Source organism: Cervus elaphus, chromosome 8 (genome assembly GCF_910594005.1).
Source record: "Cervus elaphus chromosome 8, mCerEla1.1, whole genome shotgun sequence".
Taxonomy (NCBI): Eukaryota; Metazoa; Chordata; class Mammalia; order Artiodactyla; family Cervidae; genus Cervus; species Cervus elaphus.
In genome coordinates this window covers 15,717,554-15,739,799 of record NC_057822.1, presented here as the reverse complement: position 1 = coordinate 15,739,799, position 22,246 = coordinate 15,717,554, and the positions used below count along the sequence as shown (strand labels likewise).

The following is a 22,246-nucleotide window of genomic DNA, read 5'->3' as shown; positions in this document are numbered from 1 at the left end:
GTATTCTAGAGCTCATGTTCACATCAATGAGAAGCCTGCATGCCATGACTCGAGAAAAACTTGGGCAGCAATGAAGACCCAGCACAGCCAAAAAAATATAAATAAATAAAAAATTTTAAAAACCATTGTTAAAAATCAATACATGTAATCTATCATGTCAACAGAATAAACAAAAACTTAAAATTGTAAGATCCCATCAACTATTACAGAAAAGGCATTTGGAGAAAATTCAACACATTCATACCAAAAGCTCTCAGCAAACTAGACAAAGAGAAGAACATTCTCAGCTTGATAAAGATCATCTACAAAAAACCTATGGGCGATAGGCACATCGATATATGAAACAATAGAAAGCTCAGGATTAGTTCCACACAAATATGCCCAATTAATTTTTGACAGAGAATCAGAAGCAATTCAGTGAAGGAAAGATAGCCTTCCAGCAAATGATGTTTGTTGGAGGAATTGAGTTTACATAGACAAGTGAATGATCCTTGACCTAAAACTCATGCTTTAGGCAAAAATTAACTGAAAATGGGCTTCATTATAAACTCTAAAACTCACAGATAAGTGTATAGAATACTTGCGTGATAGAAGGTTAGTAAAGGGATGGGTTCTACTTTGCCACTTCCCTGGTGGCTCAGTGGTAAAAGAATCGACCTGCCAATGCAGGAGATGCATGTTTGATCCCTGGTTCAGGAAGATCCCCTGGAGAAGGAAATATTAACCCACTTCTGTATTCTTACCTGGGAAATCTCATGGACAGAGGAGCCTGGCGGATTTCAGTCCATGGGGTTGCAAAGAATCAGACACAACTGAGCACACATGCTTCCACACTTCCAAAGAGTTCTTAGACTTGACACAAAAAGCACAGTCCATATCAGGAAATATTGATAAATTGGTTCTCAATGACATTAGAAGTTTTTGTTTTTCTGTGAAAGACTCTGTTAAGACGATGAAAAGACAAGCTAGACTGGGAGAAAATATTTGCAAATTGCATATCCAACAAAGGAGTAGTATCTACAATACATAGAGAAAGAAGCCTTAAAACTCGACAGTATAAGAGCAATCCAGTTAGAAAATTGGCAGAAGACACATGCCGCTTAAGGCAAATGCATAAACAAAAAAATGTTTAAGGACTTCCCTGGCTTTTGCCCAGTGGCTAAGACTCCATGCTGCCAATGCAGGGTGCGTGAGTTCAATCCCTGGTCAGGGAACTAGATCCCATGTGCCACAACTGAGAGTTTGCATGCTGCAACTAAAGATCTCCCTACTACAGTGAAGATCAAAGAACCTGAGTGCTCCAGCTATGACCTGGTGCAGCCAAATGGATAAATAAATAATAAATATTTTTTAAGTTTAATATCATTAGCCACTAGAAAATGCAAATTAAGTCTACAATGAAAATACCAATACTTACCTATCAGAATGGCTAAAGTAAAAGCAAAAACCAAAGTCTATGAGAAAGTTCCAAGCAGAGAAAGTGATTCATTCCCACACTGCTAGTAGAAAGGTAAAATGGCACAGCCACTCTGGAAACACTTTTTACAGTTTCTCAAAAAGCTAAATGCAACCACCATATAGCCTGGTAATTGTATTCCTAGGCATTTATTCCAGAAAAATGAAAACTTACGGTTCACGCAAAAACTTATGCACAGGTTTTCATAGTATGTTTAGTTGTAACATCCCCAGACTGGAAACAACTCAGATTTCCTTCCATGGGCGAATGGTTAGACAAGCTATGGTACATCTACATCATGGAATGGTACTCAGCAACAGAAGGGAATGGACTATTAATATACACAACAATGGCATGAATCTTCAGGAAATAAGCTAGTAAAAAAAAAAGCCAGTCTGCAAGGTTTACATCTGTATGATTCTATTGATGTCACTTTTTAGGAAAGACACATTTTAAAAATGAAGAATAGGTTTGTAGTTGTCAAGGACTGAGGCATGCAGACTGGTGGGAGTTGGGTATGATTGTTATTAACAGACAACTTGAAGCATCCCTGAGATAAGATAGCATTCTTTATCTTGACTGAGGTGGTGCTTACATGAACCTCTGCGTATGATGAAATTGTTGAGGACTTTATGAATATAGGTACCAATGGGTTATTTAAATAAGATCAGTGCACTGTCTCAACGTCAACATCCTGGTTTTGGTATTGTACTATAATTTTGTAAGATCTACCATTGGAAGTCACGTAAAAGGAAGATGTGTGTGTGCTCAGTTGTGTCCGGCTCTTTGCAACCCCATGGACTGTAGCCTGCTTGGCTCCTTTGTCCATAGAATTTTCCTCTCCTGGCAAAATACTGGAACCAGTTGCCATTTCCTCATCCAGGGGATCTTCCCGACCCAGGCATCAAACCCACATCTCTTGCGTCTCTTGTATTGGCAGGTGGATTCTTTACCACTGAGCCACCTCGGAAGCCCCAACAGGAAGATAAAGCATCTTTCTATTATTTCTTATCATTGTGTATTAATCAATGATTATCTCAAAGTAAAAGTTTAAATTTTTTTAAAGGGGTACCAGATGAACACAGATGAGAAAGTAATTAATTTTGCATGAGGAAACTTTAAAGCCAGGTAATCTTTGAACTTGATCGTGAGGGATGAATATAATTTCCACAGGCTTTGTCTTATTGTTATTTAAAAAGGAAGAGGAAAAGGCAATTAACACTGTTACTGACATTTCTCTGAGAAGACCTTTCAGTAGGCAGATATGTCTGTATGTCAGTAACCTTAGACCTAGGTTAAGTTCAGGAAAATCTGAGGGTGTGAGTTAGAGGGCAAGAACAAAAAGTTTGGATGGAGGAAGATGAGTAAAATTTGGGTATTAAGTGCCTAGGATAATCAATAGGAAATGTCCAAGAGGCAGAAAGAAAAACCTGGCACTCATGAAAGGAGTCTGGGCTGCAGATACCTACTCCGGTACATGATGAAGTAGTAGTTAAAGCCACAAAGTGAATGAATATACCTAGTAAGGCTATAGTCGAAAAAGGGAAAGAGGACCAGTGATGGACTGTGAAGAGCTCCAGCGTTTAAAGGGGGGAAGCTTCTTAGGAAAAGGTGAGGAGCGGGCTACAGAAAGGAGGATGTTAGAAGAGTTAAAGAAAAGGAGAAGGCACAGGTGGTGGCAAGTTCCAAGTAAGGGTGAGCTACTCTGGGCTCTGGGACAGAAGTCATTGCATTTATCTATCAAGCCCTTTTCTTTGTCTTTGGACTATCTCATGAGTTGTTTCAGTGGCATTAGAGCCAAAAGAGTGGAAGGGACATGAAAAAGTGGGTATGATAAATACACACATGCCTTTCAAAAGGCTTTGCCATGCCAGAGGCTGTGATGGGGAGCTTGACAGAAGCAGGGTCCTGAAGATGTTTGTGATAATGAGGAGGGTTTGAGCCTGCTGGCAGGCAGCGGATAAGGAACCATACACATTTTTGGACTCCTCTTCGGAAATTGCCTTCAGAGCCTAAGGCACATTTTCAACAATGGCAAATCTTCATCTTTTGAGAGTGCATTTGAATTTTGGAAACAGCCAAGTCAGTTTGGAGCCAAGAGTGGTGAATCAGGTGGGTGATCAGGCTGGATAATACGACTTCAAAAAAAAAAGTATAATTATAAGTAGTAAAACTGATTTTCTTGTGAAGCTCGTGAATTGGCTTAGAAAGTAGTTCTTACAGAATTCCAAAAACCTCTTGAGCAGTTGTGGCATTATGTGAGCAAGTGTATGGAGTCTCTTTGTAGGTTTCAGGGGAAGGCGCTGATGTGCATAGAGGTTCTGTTACGTGTGTGATGGTTTTGTTGCATATATTTACTCATATTTGTTACATATATTCACTCAGAGTGTGCAAATGTAAAGTTGCCCTGTATTCTTTTTGCCTGAGAGGTGACCTAGTGGAATTATACCAAAGTTTGTATGTGGGAGAATCCAGAGTTTCAAATTGTGATTGTTTAAACAGTTCTCCTGTGGTCTTACAGATGTAATTAGAATTCCTAGGATAGGAGTGTTCCCACAAGCATAATAATGCTTTAAATGTGTGTTCAATTATCCTTTTCTATAGCCATATTTAATCGTTTCTTTTTTGAAATAGAGTTACTTTGAAAATATTAAGTCACTCGCATGATCTTGACTGTTGGTCAGACCTGACACGGTGCTGGGCACGTATGAGGCGCTCATCGGGTGTCCCTTTCCTGTTGTCTCTGCCTTGGGGCTTGATGCACACCAAGGACACACCAAGAGAAAGATCTGTTCCTTAGTAATAGATCATCTCCATTACGTTCTGCCAGAAATATCCAGGATAAGGAAAATTAACACATGGGAAAGTTTGAAGTTTTCATTTAGCCTTGTTGCTAATGTGGCAAATATACATATACCAAAATATAATTTATTGACTGCATCCTTTGTACTTTTTGATAGGTATAATTATTTTATACTTAAGCATTACCTTATTTAATCATTAAAACAACCCTGTGAAATATTGGATTGGCCGAAAGGTTAGTTTGGGATGATACAGAAAAACCCAAATGAACTTTTTATCCAATAATCACCCCTGTTGGACAGATGAAGAAACTGTGGCTCAGATGAGTGTAGTCACTTGCCCAAGGTCACATGGCTGAGAGGGGCAAAGCTTGGACTTGAATTCAGTTCTGTAGTCTCAGAACCTCTTACCACCATCTCCGTAATGTCTCCACATTAAAACTCACACTTTTGATAAAACATTTAAAAAAAAACAAAGAAAACATCAAATCAGTAAACAAACAAACACCGCATGCTTCCCCTCCCCATATTGAGAAAGGAGAAGTTAGAGCCTCCTTCAAATCTCTACTGGCCAAAAAGATGTCATAGCATTGTACTTTGTGTAATTAGAATTACAGAAGCAATCCTTCTAAAAATTACTTTGTTTTTGAAATAGAAACTTGAGGGACTTCCTGGGTGGTCCAGCAGTTAAGACTCTGGGCTTCCACTGCAGGGGGCATGGGTTCGATCCCTGGTTGGAACTAGATCCTGTATGCTATGTAGTGCGGCACTTCCCCTCCTCCCACAATAGTAACTCAGTTGATACCCTGCCATGCCGTCCCTCTGCTTCCCAGCACCTGGGGCTCCCAGGAGTGGGCAGCGTGGAAGCATCAGCTGTAACATTCTGTCATGACTTGCTAACGAGAAAGCCTTGGGGAAAGCCACAACGAGTTAGCCATTCTAGGAAACTTTCCACAGCTGTTGCATTAATTAAGACTTTTGGTCCCAAATAACAGAAACCACTGGAGCTCACTTAAGCAGAAAGGGGAATTTGTTTTAAGGATCCTGTGGTGACTCCCAGAATTCAAGGGCAGGGAACCAGGGACTGCAGTGAGGCAGGAAACCCAGAAAGGCTTCTTGCTTCACCTCCGCCCCTCACGCCCTCTGCACCCTGGCTTCCCCTAACTCACACCAGCCTCTCTTGCTTCCTGCCCCTCGCGGGGGATGACTGCTACTAGGAGCTACCACAGCCACCCAGAAGGAGCCTTGTTTCTCTCTGCCTCTTCTCCCCTCACATACCTTCCTCTTTCTCTCACTCTCCCTTCCTGTCCTGATTCCAAATTCAAGGGTGAGAATCAAGTTTTGTCCTGCTTTGGGTTACATGTTGGTTTGGGAGAGGGAGCATCAAGCCAGTTAACAGTCCTTCACAACTCGTTTCCTCCCCGCTTTATGCCTTGGTGCCACTGGTTACTTTTCTGTCCCAGAAGTTTGAAATGTTAATGGCCCTGATAGCACAGGAGTGAAATACTAGAGTGTAGGTTTTAGAGACAAATTTGGCTAGAGTCATCACCCTGCCACTTACTAGGTATGTATTCTTGGGCAAGTTACTTAAATTCTCTGAGCCTTTCTTTCTTTGCAAGTTAAAAGGAATGTACAGTTACTATATTTCTTATGAGGTCATGGCAGGGATTAAATATAATAACACGTATAATGCTTAGCCCAGGTCTAACATACATTATGCTTGATAAAATACTGCCCCTTCCTTCTTGCTGGTGAGCATTAAGATATATTGCCTTGGACTTGGCAAAGGACTTGGGTTCTAAACCTAGAAAAGTGTCTAGGGTTGTATTCTCAGGCCGGAGCTAGAGGTCCCTAGATATCACCTGAAGTGGATGCCACTCTGACAGATAGATGGTACTTCCAGTCAAGGGGGTATTAGGTCTACCACAGCTCCAGCCTTTTTTCCTGTGGTTAGAGCTGAAGGAGCCCAGTTAAAGATTCAATTCAGTAAATATTTATTATCTTTACTATTTGCAAGACCCTGAACTCTAGGTTCTAGATCCAACCAGTCAATCCTAAAGGAAATCAGTCCTGAATATTCATTGGAAGGACTGATGCTGAAGCTGAAACTCCAAAACTTTGGCCACCTGATATGAAGAGCGGACTCCTTAGAAAAGACCCTGATGCTGGGAAAGATTGAAGGTGGGAGGAGAAGGACAACAGAGGATGAGATGGTTGGATGGCATGCCTGACTCGGACATGAATTTGAGTAAACTCCAGGAGTTGGTGATGAACAGGGAAGCCTGGTGTGCTGCAGTCCATGGGGTCACAAAAGTCAGACACGACTGAGTGACTGAACTGAACTCTAGGTATTGTTGAAACTGAAAACTACATAATTGAAAGAGATAGTCCTTTCTACCAGAGAGAATAAAATCTAGAAGAAGAAATGATGGGTCTACACAAGTCACTAACTCAGGATGCTTGGTAAAACTGGCTTACTACGGCACTATATTAATGAAGATAGGTCATCTTAAGTAAAGGGGGAAAAGTAGTTCGAAGCCAGATCATGCAGGATATGGAATGCCAAACTCAGGATTGTAATGTCAGGATGGCTGGAAGCCAGTGCAGATTTTTAAGAAAGAAGCATAGTCTAACGGTGTGTTTTAGGAACTTTATCCTGGTAGTCAAATGCTAAAGGATCTGAAAGGCAGGAAAGCAAGAGAGGAAGGAGACTGGAGTCCAGCTGGGGAGTGTTTCAGTAGGATGTGAGGGTTGGATTATGAATTCAAGGTCAGTTCAAAATGTCATAAAGGCTAAACAATGGGGATTGGGCTGAGATAGAGGAATTATGCTGGATAACTTGAACCCTGAAAGTGCAGGAAGAAGTGCTCTGGATGAGGTCATTGGGGATCACTTCGGGGCTCCTCCTCTCCTGAAGTTGGGGTGGGAATGGAGAAGGGAGCATTCCGTGGTTCACTGCACCCTGTGGCTGAGGGAATACCTAGTGTAACTAGAGGTGCTGTATTAGAGCTTGACTTGCCTGGAGAATTTGTGGGTGTTGTTTTTGTTTTTTGAGAAAGGAAATCTAGATAAATTTCAGTGCCTTATTTGGAAACTCTATGGAGCAAACAGTATTTTGAACACATTTTCATCCAAAATCTAAGTATTCTATATTAAAATCAGCCAGAAAGTTATTACCAGGCAGCTTTTTTTTTTTTTTTAACTATGGAATCAGTTCTGTGAACAATGAAAGAGAATTTTGACCCAAAATTAATATTTAAAAGACAAGACTAGAGTTTGCTTTCCCCATTACTCTTTTTTGTTAAAAATTACAAAATCCTACTTACGTTGGCCAAAGTAATTTTTAAAAAGAGTCCCTGATCATCGTGAAATACAGCTGAAAATTTTTGACATTTTAGTTTGCTATATTCAGGTTGTTATTATTTTCTACAGTAAATTTAATTAAAATGCTTATGTGTTTCCTTAAATCTCTCACTTCCCTGAACTGAGACTCTAGTAAATGTTCTCTGTACTTTGCAGAACTGATCAAGGTCTAATACTGCTCATTCATGGTGCTCTTATTCATGCTTATAATAAAATCAGTCATTTAGGGGAATACATTTTCCAGGCAGTTCCCCTGCCTCCCAGGGGAAATATTTTGAGGCCTCCCAGTGACCATGGGATTAAAAGGCTTGACAGGGAAGTCCTAGAATTCTTGAAGAACTAGGCCTTTAAAAGATTCATTGTTGTGGACTCTCCCTTTGAAAGAGACCACTTTATCTTGCTCCTAAACATCTATAGGACAGACATAGCACTTTCTGAAAAGAAATTCTGGGTGATGCGGAAGAGCAGACTATGTAGGTAATCCAGTATGGGTAGTGTGTAATTTGAAGAATGATAGTTCCATTTTTATGGTTGCCATAACAATCATACAGTTGTGCAGAAAATGTGTATAGCTTTTATAGAAGGGAGCTGGCACCATTGTAATGATTCTTCTCATATCAGAACAACTGTTTTCAGATCTGAAAAATAGGGGTGGCTTAACCCTTCCCCAGTTAGCTCAGCATGCTCCCTGAGAAGACTCTTTGGAGCTCCAGTGCTGTGGAAATGTATTCACCACTTACATTTGCATTTTAGCCTGATAAATGGATTGAGAATTAAGGATGATGATCCTTTCAACAGCAGGTTCTGAATTCCTGGCTTGAGAATTCAAAGGATGACTGTTCCTCAAATAGAAATCTAGGAGAGATGTCTAGACATAGTTAATTCCTTGACTTTGTGACTATTCTTAATTCTGTCCACTAGAATTTAAATCTGTCCAATACTGGCCTTTACCATTGTGCTTAAGTTGCTAATAAAGTCATACTAAAATTTGGTTTACATTTTGTTTTATTTTAATATATTAACTATGGCTTTTCTGGAAATTGCAAAGCTAAATTTAAAAGAGTAGTATTTTAAAGTAGTATACTTTATGTTCCTCTTTGGCTACTTTTTCCTGCTTTTGGATACTTAGAACTTGATTTTCTCTGGCATACTAAAGAATATTCATTTTGAATAATAACTTGATGTCAGAACTCTGTATGTGGATTTTCAGGCTGAGGGTAAAAAGTTGTCACATTTAGATTTGGTACCTAAAAATGAAGTCATTGTCAATTTAATCAACCATAGAGACCCCAAAAGAAATTTGGGGTAATTATTGGTTCTGCCAAAATGCTTCTGGGGTGTTTAAATCTTAAACTAAGGAACTAAGGGTGACTAGAAGAGATTTCAGCTTCCATTTGAAATCAAACTTCTTGGTCTAATTAACTTCTTTTAACAGCTTCTCTTTTGAATTCTTGTTCCATTAAGTTAAAGTTCTGCAGTTCTGTGATGTTAGCAAGTTACTTTATCTCTCTGAGTCTCAGTTTCCCATCCATAAAAGGAGAGTGAAAAATTACCTCTCACAAGATGATTTCTAGGTGATATAGGGGGAGGAGAAAACATTTTTAATGAGAGCGAGATTTCCTTTGTCTTGAGCTGAAGACCTCAGATACATTTTACACACAGGAGAAATTTTCATGCCTAAACTCTTAACCTGATATTTAGGGGTTTAGATATTTGATCCCCCTATGAGAGCATTCCCTGTAAGCTTACTGCTACTTCATTTTGTCTGATTTTAAAACTTATTATGTAAAAAAAATAAAAAAAAAAAAAAACTTATTATGTATCAACCAACAACACAAGACTCTACACATGGACATCACCAGATGGTCAACACGAAAATCAGACTGACTATATTCTTTGCAGCCAAAGATGGAGAAGCTCTATACAGTCAGCAAAAACAAGACCAGGAGCTGACTGTGGCTCAGATCATGAACTCCTTATTGCCAAATTCAGACTTAAATTGAAGAAAGTAGGGAAAACTACTAGACCATTCAGGTATGACCTAAATCAAATCCCTTAAGATTATACAGTGGAAGTGAGAAATAGATTTAAGGGACTAGATCTGATAGACAGAGTGCCTGATGAACTATGGACGGAGGTTCATGACATTGAACAGGAGACAGGAATCAAGACCATCCCCATGGATAAAAAATGCAAAAAGGCAAAATGGCTGTCTGAGGAGGCCTTACAAATAACTATGAAAAGAAGAGAAGTGAAAAGCAAAGATGAAAAGGAAAGACATTCCCATTTGAATACAGAGTTCCGAAGAATAGCAAGGATAGAAGAGAAAGCCTTCCTCAGCGATCAATGCAAAGAAATAGAGGAAAACAACAGAATGGGAAAGACTAGAGATCTCTTCAAGAAAATTAGAGATACCAAGGGAACATTTCATGCAACGATGGGTTTGATAAAGGACAGAAATGGTATGGGCCTAACAGAAGCAGAAGATATTAAGAAGAGGTGGCAAGAATACACAGAACTGTACAAAAAAGATCTTCACAACCCAGATAATCATGATGGCGTGATCACTCACCTAGAGCCAGATATCCTGGAATGTGAAGTCAAGTGGGCCTTAGAAAGCATCACTACAAACAAAGCTAGTGGAGGTGATGGAATTCCAGTTGAGCTATTTCAAATCCTGAAAGATGATGCTGTGAAAGTGCTACACTCAATATGCCAACAAATTTGGAAAACTCAGCAGTGGCCACAGGACTGGAAAAGGTCAGTTTTCATTCCAATCTCAAAGAAACGCAATCCCAAAGAATGTTCAAACTACTGCACAATTGCACTCATCTCACACGCTAGTAAGGTAATGTTCAAAATTCTCCAAGCCAGGCTTCACATGAACCGTGAACTTCCAGGTGTTCAAGCTGGTTTTAGAAAAGGCAGAGGAACCAGAAATCAAATTGCCAACATCCGCTGGATCATCAAAAAAGATAGAGTTTCAGAAAAATATCTATTTCTGCTTTGTTGACTCTGCCAAAGCCTTTGCTGTGTGGATCACAACAAACTGTGGAAAATTCTGAAGGAGATGGGAGTACCAGACCACCTGACCTGCCTCTTGAGAAACCTGTATGCAGGTCAGGAAGCAACAGTTAGAATTGGACATGGAACAACAGACTGGTTCCAAATAGGAAAAGGAGTACGTCAAGGCTGTATATTGTCACCCTGCTTATTTAACTTATATGCAGAGTACATCATGAGAAACGCTGGGCTGGAAGAAGCACAAGCTGGAATCAAGATTGCTGGGAGAAATATCAATAACCTCAGATATGCAGATGACACCACCCTTATGGCAGAAAGTGAAGAGGAACTAAAAAGCCTCCTGATGAAAGTGAAATAGGAGAGTGAAAAAGTTGGCTTAAAGCTCAACATTCAGAAAACTAAAATCATGGTATCTGGTCCCATCACTTCATGGGAAATAGATGGGGAGACAGTGGAAACAGTGTCAGACTTTATTTTTTTGGGCTCCAAAATCACTGCAGATGGTGATTGCAGCCATGAAGTTAAAAGACTCTTAATCCTTGGAAGGAAAGTTATGACGAATCTAGATAGCATATTAAAAAGCAGAGACATTACTTTGCCAACAAAGGTCCATCTAGTCAAGGCTGTGGTTTTTCTAGTAGTCACGTATGGATGTGAGAGTTGGGTGGTGAATAAAGCTGAGCACTGAAGAATTGATGCTTTTGAACTGTGGTGTTGGAGAAGACTCTTGAGAGTCCCTTGGACTGCAAAGAGATCCAACCAATCCATCCTAAAGGAGATCAGTCCTAGGTGTTCATTGGAAGGACAGATGCTGAAGCTGAAACTCCAATACTTTGGCCATTTCATGCGAAGAGTTGACTCATTGGAAAAGACCCTGATGCTGGGAGGGATTGGGGGCAGGAGGAGAAGGGGACGACAGAGGATAAGATGGCTGGATGGCATCACCAACTCGGTGGACATGAGTTTGGGTAAACTCCGGGAGTTGGTGATGGACAGGGAGGCCTGGCGTGCTGCGATTCATGGGGTCGCAAAGAGTCGGACACGACTGAGTGACTGAACTAATGCATCAGTCAGTGTTCTTCCACTCTGTTTTAAAGTAACCCCAATATGATATTTTAAATCTGGGTTATAAGAAAGCTCTACTACCAGAAGTCAAAGAAGAGATTGAGATGGTTAGCTAGCATTTCTGGTAGAAAGACTTTCTGGACCCAGTGGAACTGGGCTGTTCTCGTTGCTCCCTTAGCTGTGCAGAGCTGCATTCTGAACACCCGAGAGCCTGGGTTTTAGACTTCTTGGACAGGAAGTGAAAGAGTGAAGAGGCCAAGCCATTGCTGATCTACACATCAACTGTTTTGGTTGAATTGTGCCCAGTAGTTTAGGGCTTTCAGATAAATTGATTGGTGGCTTCCAGGTCTTTGCACTAGCTCTTCCTTTTGCCCAAGTCTTTCTTCCTCATATAAAGTCCGTGGCTCACTCCTCACCTCCTTCAAGTCATCTTCAAATGTCACCATCTCTTTTGAAGCCTGTCCTGACTATCCTATTTATAATTGTTATCAGTACTTCCAGCCCTCCTTACTCTGTTCTAATGTTCTTTTTTTTTTTTTAACCTCCATCACACTTAATTACAATATTGTTTCTTTTGTGCAGCCCCCTCTCCCCACTAGAATGTAAATGGGTAAGATTCTTTGTTCTCAAATGTGTCCCAGACACCTAGACTAGTAAATGCCCATAAACAATGAATGGAGGAATTCTGGCCTTCTTTCTGTTAACCTCTGATAGCTTCACATTGACATTCTACTGGTTCCTACAACTTCAATTTGTTCTTGACACAAAATAAGTGAAAATTTATGAAAAGAGCTGCAACTATACATAGGTATCAACCATTTAGTATAAGAAAGTCGGACACAGCTTAGCGACTGAATAACAAAAGCAAAATATCTAAAGCTGACATAAGACAATAATAAATGGTCTTAATGTTTATCACATGTATGGCATCACCACACAGATAAAAAATTAACTTTTGGGCACTGTGCTTTTGACCTCCTTTGTGCCTATATTCTAAGGATAAAACTCCAAAGAAATCTTAAACTTAACAGATACTTTGTTGCTGGCAGATATTGGGATTGTAATTCTGAAACTGTTTTGAATATTGAAGCCATGGGGAGCTGAGGTTCTCAGCGGAAGAATAAAAATATAAATATGGAATGGGAGAAGATGAGGAAGAACTCTGTAGTACTAGAGTCCAATCGGAGGTATAAATATGACTGCAACAGTATACTAGGTTTTACCATATGAAACTACCAGTTTTAGGTCATAAGTAGTCAAATATCAGCAATTTCACATGACTTAACTCAGTATTTTCTAATTCTGCTCTTTAAAAGGGCCAAGTAATAATGAGCATAGCAATCTCTAGGACCCTATCTTGGTTTCTAAATACCATTCATTCTCCACTGAAAGAAATTTGGGCCCCTTAGGGACATGCTGATTATTAGTCTGGGGCAGGAAATGTATAAGGTGAGCCTGAAATATTTACTGCACCAAAAAGCATAGAAGTGCTGGAAGACTTAAGGAGACACATCACAAGCACATAGAGATCACTGGAAGGGCTTCCACCAGCCTAGTTTGGGACAATTTGAGTATTAGAAAGAATGGGTTTTGTCATACATTATAGAAAGAATGGTAATGGTAATGGATACTTCGTATCATTTTTTTTTAAGTCAGTGCATCTGTAATAATACTCAAAGAGAAACCAGAAACAAACAAAAAAGTAGGGAGCAGAGCAGGAAAAGCTCTTGGCAGAAGTGTGTCTGCTAATAATACAGAAGGTATCATGGGGTTAGAGAAAAGCACCATTTTACAGCTTGCAAAGCTATGATCGATTCAGGTAAAATTCATCAGTGGAAGCTAAAATCACTGGCTGAAAGGTTATTTGAACCTTTCTCTAATTGTTATTTTTGTTGTTTAGTTGCTAAGTCATGTCTGACTCTTCTGCAGCCCCATGGACTGTCACCCACCAGGCTCCTCTGTCCATAGACTCTCCAGGCAAGAATATTGGAGTGGGTTTCCATTCCCTTCTCCACAGGATCTTACTTAAACGCAGGGATTGAACCCACATCTCCTGCATTGGTAGGTGAATTCTTTACCACTGAGCCACCAGGGAAGCCATGAAAAGTTGTTTCCAAACAAGATATTCACATGATCTAAAAATTTTATTCCACAGATTAGTTATTAATTAATAAAGAGTAAAAGGGAGCCAGAACGATCTGGCTCTTAGCACCTTAGCAGATCAAATCTGGCACCCTGACGGCTTGTACCTTCTGAAGGAATGCAGTATGAAGCACGCTGTCACCTGTGAAAGGTTCATGGCAGAAGTTCCCCCTGAATCTAGTTAAGACTTAAAATCTAACTTTCTATTTGTTGGAAATTTAGAGATTAGTTTTGCCACATTTGATTTATTTCTGTCCTTTCCTCTCTTCCTGCTTCCATAAGGAAACAAGCTGATAAATCTAGAACATGAGACATTCTACAAAACAACTGGCCTGGACTCTTCATTAAAAAAAAAAAAAGCACTGTTATATTTATAAGAAAAAAAAAGAGGGATTCATATACATTAAACAAACTAAAGAGACATGACTACCAAACACTGTGTAAACCTTGATTAGAACCCAGATCAGGAGGAATACAAAAAACTAAAGAGCCTTTGTGAGACAACTGAAGACATTTAAATATGATCTGTAGATTGGATATAGGGAAATACTGTTCATCTTAACTGTGATGGTAGTATTGTGGTTCTGCAGAAGAATGCGTTTATTCTTAGAAGACACATGCAGAAGGATAGAGGGGTAAAGTTTCATGATCTGTACTGCAAAATTTAAAATAGTTCAAATGTTTAAGAAAAGCTAAGTATATGAAAAGAGGGACGGGGGAGGAGAAAGATAAAAGAAATATGTCAAAGTGTTGACATTTGATGAGTCTTAATGAGAGGTATATGGATGTTAATTTTACTATTCTTTAAGCTTTCCTGAAAGTTTTACATTTTTCAAAATGAAAATTGAAAAGAAAGTTAATTTTAACATCTTCTCTAAGGTTTTAACATCTTTAAGATTTAAAAAAAATTTTTTTCTTTATTGTTAATTGGCGGAAAATTGCTTTACAATATTGTGTAGCTTTCTGCCATACATCAGCATGAATCCATAGATTCTCTAAGGTTAAACCATGGCTTTCCTGGCCTGTGCCGTGACCTTTGGCTCCCAGGGTACCAGGCTAGCCTCGTCTGCTCCAGGGTGTTGGGTTTTTGAAGTATAAAAGAAGCACAGAATGGCGAGAGGTTCATTGAATGGGTGAGTAAACAAATACAACAATGGAGATCATTTCAGTCATTTCTGACCTGGTTCTTGTCATATCACAGTCCTTTGGAAAGTAACCTAACAACTACATTCATGTGGTCCAGGATTTTGCTAAAGCTTGAGATAGGCCTTCTGTGGATCCTAGATTAAATCCCTCTAGGTGGGTGAACAGATGCTCAGAGCACTGCACCCTTTCTTTATGTTCACTCTGTGGCCTCATGGACTTCTCTAGTTGCTCAGACAGTAAAGAATCTGCCTGCAATGCAGGAGACCCGGGTTCGATTCCTGGGTCGGGAAGATCCCCTGGCAAAGGGAATGGACCCATTCCAGTATTCATGCCTGGAAAATTCTATGGACAAAGGAGTCTGGCAGGCTACAGTTCATGGGATCACAATGAGTCAGACACAACTGAGCAACTAACCCTAAACACTATGGCCTTGTATGTGTCATTTCATCCCTTGGGGGGAGTGGAGGGACAGATGGACCAAGATCTCTTTCTGCTTTAAATAGTACTTAGTCTTTTTCAGTTCTGAAAAATCTGTGATTTGTGTCCGGCTTTTTAGCATCTGTTGTAGTAGTCGTGAGTGAAAGAGTATTAACATATCTGCAGCTGCCATCAGAAAAATATAAAAGGTCCAGCTGCGCTGTACTTAGGGGGCCTGATTTAGGTTTGAATGGTGCTCCCAGCTCCCTTTGCTTTTGACAGGAGAAGTCGGCCTGTCCTGAAGGAAATCAGTGTAAAGTGGAAGCTTGGATGAATTTAGCATCTGACTTGACTGGTTCATCCTAGCACTCATCTGGCTGAACTCTGTACGTGATGCTCCATAGAGATGCATTATCATAGTGGAGTGCTTCAGCTCCTTAGTTATTTTTCCTGCTCCAATTTACATATCATTTTCTGGTTTCTCTATAAACTCTGTTATTGTTTTACAGTTACTGAGTCCTGTCTGACTTTGTGACCCCAGGGACTGCAACACACCAGGCTTCCCTGTCTATCACCAACTCCCGGAGTTTGCTCAAACTCATGTCCATTGAATCAGTGATGCCATCCAACCGTCTCATCCTCTTTCGTCCCCTTCTCCCACCTTCAATCTTTCCCAGCATCAGGGTCTTGTCCAATGAGTCGGCTCTTTGCATCAGGTGGCCAAAGTATTGGAGCTTCAGTTTCAGCATTAGTCCTTCAAATGAATATTCAGGGTTGATTTCCTTTAGAATTGACTGGTTTGATCTCCATGCTGTCCCATCTAATCTAAAGAAAGCAAGTAGAAATTGTACTCTTTATCCCTTTAAGGTTATTTCTTAAATATTTTCCATCCCTTTCCATCCATTCACCATCATTGACCCAGATCTTCCTCACTAGAATTGCTTGCTAGCAAGGAGACAAACCCAGAGTCATGGACAGAGGAGGGCCTCTATAAATTTTGTTAGTCTGGAAATGGTCCCTGAACCGCAGTTTGTAAAACACTGTTTTATGAGAAAAGAAGATGGGATGAAGACAGAAAAGGACACCCTTGGAAACAATAACAACTGTGGTGTGACCACAGGGTTGGACGCCAGGAGGTCATGAGTTCTAATCCTAAATGTATTTCCCAAGACACAGTGGCAAAACTGAATGGAAAAGTGCTCAAGGGAGCCCTTTTGGTCATTTTTTTTCATTCACTTATCCATCAGCTATTCATTCCATGTGTGCCTTCAGTGTGCTGGGAGAGATCCACAGGTTGGTCAGTGTCAGAGCCAGACCTTGAGCTCCCAGGCTTGTCCCAGTGCTGAGGCACGCGTCCATAAGTAACCCCCAGCCTGCCGGGTGTAGTGGTCAGTGCTGTTGGATCGGGCCGGGTTGCAGGCTCGGGCAGGGCAGCTGTGGGGGAGGTGACTTCTACTCTCTGGAGCCACAGAGGTTCCCTGGATTAAAAAAAACAAAGCATTGCAGCCAGGCCTTTAAAAGCTAGATAGGTCTTAGGCATTGGAGACCAGCGGGATAAATGTCCTAATGTTAGGAACTTCACCACTAGTGTCTGAGGGACCAGAAGATGTAGAGAAAAGGTGGGCACACAAGGTACACCTTGGGAGTATGCAGCCTGATTATAGAAAAATACAAGTAGGGGCCATGTCATGAAAGGCTTTGAATTTTAAGCTGCATTTCTCTTTTCCTCAGTAAGGAGTTGATGAAGGTTTTTGACCAGACTCATGCTCTAAGATGATTAATCTGGCAGCAAGCATGACCTTGGGGAGAACAGTTTCTGTGATGTGGTAGGGGCCACGGCCTGGATCCAGGGAGGTAAATGGTGACAACGTGGTGAGTAAGTATTGCCATGGAGACTGGACAGCTGCTTCCAGCTGCAAGGAGGCAGAGTGATGGGTGCCTTAAGGAGGACTAGGACTTAAGGTCAGAGGAAGAGCATGTGAGTGACAGGAGCAGAGGTTCTTTCTATGCTTCTGTTGTTTCCTGGGATCCTTGGCCAGGTCGTAAGAGACTGCAGAAGGCTTCTAGTTATTCTTCATGTGTTCTTTTCCAGGACCAATGGCTTTGAGCAAAACAGTCTTCGAGGTTTTCTGTCACTTTAAAAAGTTCGACTAAGCCCCTGAGTCACGTGCCTTCAGAAGCTGGTTACATAACCCGGCTCCGGATTGGGTTTCTGCAGCCTCATGCACTGGAGCCCTCGTTCTCTCCCTCCCCCACCTGGCATTTGATTTTCTGTGGGTCAGGGTTAGTTTCTTTCTAACCATTGTTGCGGAACTCTTTAAATATTTGGTCTCACAGGTTCTAAAAGCTGGCAGGCCAGGCTGCTCCCTGCAGGTTGTGAGACCAAAGGCTTCCAGAAGAGGAGCCAGTACAATCCCAAGCATGCTAACCGAGTGTAACAGCTGCGCGGAGAACTGCCCCTGCAGGACTGGGCTCCCAGGGCCGAGGCCAGCAGCTCCCAGCCACTGTGGCCCGCAACCAGGAGGAGCCCTCCTGCACCACATCGTGGCCGAGTCATAATTGTGGCGATGACAACAGATTAAATCACTGGCTCTCAGCACTGAGGACTGGGGTTTGTCAGGGTCACTCACTGTTCCCTTGCTTCTCCCAATTTTCCATAGTGAGAGAGCAAGCTTGGAGTCCACTGCTACAGTGCATATACTGGCCGGGAGCTCTCCGAGTTTTACTCTCTCTAGAAGTTAGTTCTGTTAGTAGCCTAGACTGCCTGTCTTCTCTTTTCTTCCAGCACCCCTTCAACACATGATTCCAAATGTTGTAACCCCTCAACATATGTGCATATGTTTTTATATGCTGGGTTTTTTTAAATGATTTAAGACCACTTGCAGATACACATATAATGCAGCGAATGACTTTTATATCAGGTTTCAGGGCAAAAGGAATATATGAATAGGAGAATAGGCACACCCAGGATAAGGACTAGTTCATAAAGTTCAAATTGTAAATAAGATTCTCTCGAAACAGATCACACATGTTTTTTTCTGAGTTTCCTAGCAGCCAAAGCAAAGAAGGAAACTTAAAAAGGATAAAATTCACACGTGTGTGTGAGGTACAGGCAGACCATCAGCTCAGGAGAAGAGGAGGGAGTCTTTGCACTGTGTAAACTTGTTGTATGAGTGCTCACGAGAGGGGCACTGAATGAGTAAATGAGCAAGGCCCTCACCGGCTTCCCTGCAGTGAATAGCGTAGCCATTTGGTTGACTTCTTGTGGTATCTCATGGGGTAGGCTTGGTGGTGAGGCCCTGTATGACAAGATTCCACTGTGAGGGGTATCTCACGGGTGCATTTATCACCCCTCAAATCTGGGAGATTCTCTGCCACGAAAAAAAGTACTAAGATCAAATGAGTCTGGCAAGGATTATGCGATTCCAGCATGTTGAAGGCTCTGAGAAGTTCTCCAATTAAAAAATCGGCTCAGCATTTACCAAACTGATTTAATTATAAGACCTTTAAAAAAAATTAAAACACTTATTTTGGAAACACTGAAGGAAATGGCAACCCATTCCAGTATTCTTGCCTGGGAAATCCCATGGACAGAGAAGCCTGGCAGGATACAGTCCGTGGGACTGTCCATGTGTCCACAAAGAGTTGGACACAACTGAGTGACTAATACTTTGATTTGATCTAAAACAAAGATCAGCACACTTTCTGCTAAGGGTCAGACAGTTTAGCACACAGCCCCTGCCAAAAGTACCCAGCTCAACTCTGCCATCGTATCCTAAAAGCTTGATGATGTTTTGATAAAGCTTCATTTCTGTATGCTGAAATTTGAATTTCATACAATTTTCACATGGCATGAAATAACGTTTTTCTTCTTATTTCTTTTTCAATCATTTAAAAAGACAAAAGCCATTCTTAGCTTGCAGGCTGTTCAGAAACAGGTGGCAGGCCCCGTTTGGTCTGAGAGCTGTAGTTGGCCAAACCCTGATCAAGATACTGTTTGGATGGTACGTCTTCCAGCAAGCCTTCCTGAATACCATTCCTCAGAGTTGTTTTCATTCAGACTTTTATCTTTCTGGTTTAAGAGTAGATTTTCTTGAAAAAGTGTAATGGAGCATTGGTTTGAATGCTTATTGACTAGTCTTAAGATTTTTCTCAAAGGATGTGTGGGCCTTCTCAGACATTTACATACTAATAATTGAAGCCTTAAAGTTTTATTCTGTCCCATATGGCTGAATCAGTTTGAGGCTGGAAATGTTTTAGTGAGCCTTATCTTTCTGTCTTAGAAATAAAATTCTCAAAGTACCTAGAGACATTTGATTTTAAGAAAACTTAACTTCCCGGTTAAATCTCTAAGTAAACCAGTAAACTGTGGCCCCTGTCAAGCTACCAGAATGTTCTTTTTGATTTTGACTAGAGGAACGTTCTTTTAGTTTCTTATGCTGCCCTTATGGTGATTGTAGGTGGGTCCAAACTTTCCCACCACCAAGTCGGACATTTCAGTTTCAATTTTAAAAGTATTTATTGAGTACTCAGGATTTACAGTGCAGTTTGCTGACTTTTATGGAGGATACAAAAAGGAACAAGAAACAGACAGATCCTTCTTTACCTTGTGAATCAAGTTCAAGAGCCTCACCAATTTAGAGCCCATTGCCGTGGTATTGGGATTAATTTCACCTCGTTGTCTCTTCCCATAAGGTTGCACTCGTTACTTCCTGTCAGGATGCATTCATTACTTCCTGTCAGGATGTACTCATTACCTCTGGAGGAGAGTCCAGTGGGAGTGGGGAGTGCTGACCAAAATAGCCTATCTGTGGGGAAGGGAGGGTGGTTCCTGCCATACACCCCAACCTCCAGGCCAGTGCCTGGGTAGATGGGGTGGGCGGTGTGGGGAACTAAGGACTGCCCAAATCTTAGATATGTACATGGTAGGAATGGCTGGGTTGGGTGGGGCATGTTACTTGGAAAATTCTAAAGCAAAATGAGACTGTCCAGGGGCTTCACAGATTAGGAATGAGATGTGCACAGGGATACTGTGTGTGGTGATAAATAGGCATGGGGTGTACTTAAGTGTATGAGCTTGGGGGAAGTATACGATTATTTCAAGGAAAAAAAAATTGTGATTAGGGCCATTTCTAAGTAGAACTGCATCGTGGCCAACTAAATGGGCCCAGAGCTTTTCACAGAACCTACTCCTGGGGTTCATCCCTGTGTCATGAGTCAGGCCATTTATTCTTAGGCACATCCTGCTTTTGCAAGGCTGGAGAAGGCTCAGTAAATCTTGCTCATATTATCCTTGAAGGACAGGTTCCCATCAGCCATCGAGGAAGAGGGAGGCGAAGAAAGGACGGACCATCAGAGAGTTAATTTACTGAAGGGACTTGCCCCTCTTCAGATGGACTTCTTGGGAAGCCTTACTTCCGGAAGCTGCCTCACCACCATGTGCCTGCGCCTGTTTCTCAGGATCAAGAAGAAAGAGGGGCCAGGCCACAGAGAGGAGGAGAAGGGCCCTCAGAGACAGTACAGAGCTTCATTAGCCTCCCCAGTTCCCAGTTTACTAAAGATCCCCTTCTCAGAGAGACAAGAGAGAAGTCCCGCCCCACTTCGCCTACTATTTATACATTTGCAAAATAACTGTTCTTTAAAGTTGCACTCCAGTGGGTTCAAGTTTCAGTTATTTGTGGCCTTGCTAATTACGTCTTCAATCTTTCCTAGAAAAGACTGTATCTTCACCATTGACCCGTCAACTGCCCGAGACCTCGATGACGCCCTCTCCTGCAAGTCCCTCGCTGATGGTAGGATGGGATTTCTGTACACTCTGGGTGGCAGGCAAGGGTGCACAGTGTAACACGCAGGATTAGGTTTGCTCTGTCCCTGAACTTGCCCCCGGCCACCGAGCCTCCACAAGTATGTGACCTCAAGGCTGTGCTCCTGAGCCGACTTTGGTGAGAGGTGGGAATAAGAAATATCCTCTTATGGGATCCTCCTCAGGCCTCAGAAGGGGCAGCAGGGAGGGCAGAAGAACTGATTTTAGGCCTGGCCCTGCAGGAAGTGCCAGTGTGGGCATGGCGTGTTAGAGAAGAAGCCCCTGAGCCCTGCCTCGGAGAAGCACGGAGTTCTTCACCTGAACTGAATGACACACGGTGGTGATTCCAGGCTCAGCAGGGTACCAGGAGAGCCCTTCTGAAGAAGCCCCTCAGGGCCAGTGCTGCTTGGCAAGGGTCTTCAACTTGCCCAACAGGTTGTGGAAGGCAGCCATTAGTGGCTCTTGACACCTTCTTTGGGGACAGAGATAGGCAGGAAAAAGTAGAATTTGAAAACTGCAGTAGTGGGAAGGGAAAGTGTGTGAGGTGTGAGAAGAGTGAACCTAGCCATCTGCTTCCTAACCCCCACCCCCCCAACTACCACCATGTGCTGCTCCAGCTTCTCAAGCTGCTTCCTGCCTGCCCTGGGGTGGGGAGAGGGTGTCTGCTGACTGCTGTGGCGTAAGTCATTCTCCAGCATGGCTTTGACCGGCCTGCCCATGATGGTATCCACCTTTGGGGCTTAAATAGGCTGCAGAGTATTGGTGGCCCAGTGACCTGGTCTTTGCAAACCCTGCAGAGATGTTCACATATTCCATTAATATCCAGAACTCCATGGGTTCAGTGTGTTGTCTCTTCTCCATAATAGACAGGGAGGCTCTCAGTAGATGGAAAGCTGAGAGACAGAAAATACCACTGCCCAGAAATGCTCTCATCTTCTTCTAGTAAGAGTTCTCCTTGAGATTCTGGGTCATGTTACTTGGTGTTTTCAACCACAGGAAACTGAAAGGACGATAAAGGATAAAGAGAGA

General features: G+C 41.8%; 1 protein-coding gene across 4 annotated transcripts in view; it reads left to right on the top strand.

Annotated features, from left to right (window-relative positions):
• The window catches only part of DIS3L2 (DIS3 like 3'-5' exoribonuclease 2), a 353,242-nt gene that overhangs the window by 181,002 nt on the left and 149,994 nt on the right, over positions 1–22,246 (top strand). For all 4 annotated transcript variants that reach the window (XM_043909686.1, XM_043909689.1, XM_043909687.1 and 1 more), the window contains exon 10: positions 21,127–21,206. In XM_043909686.1, the coding sequence (XP_043765621.1) occupies positions 21,127–21,206 (80 nt within the window). The remainder of the gene's footprint in view (positions 1–21,126; positions 21,207–22,246) is intronic.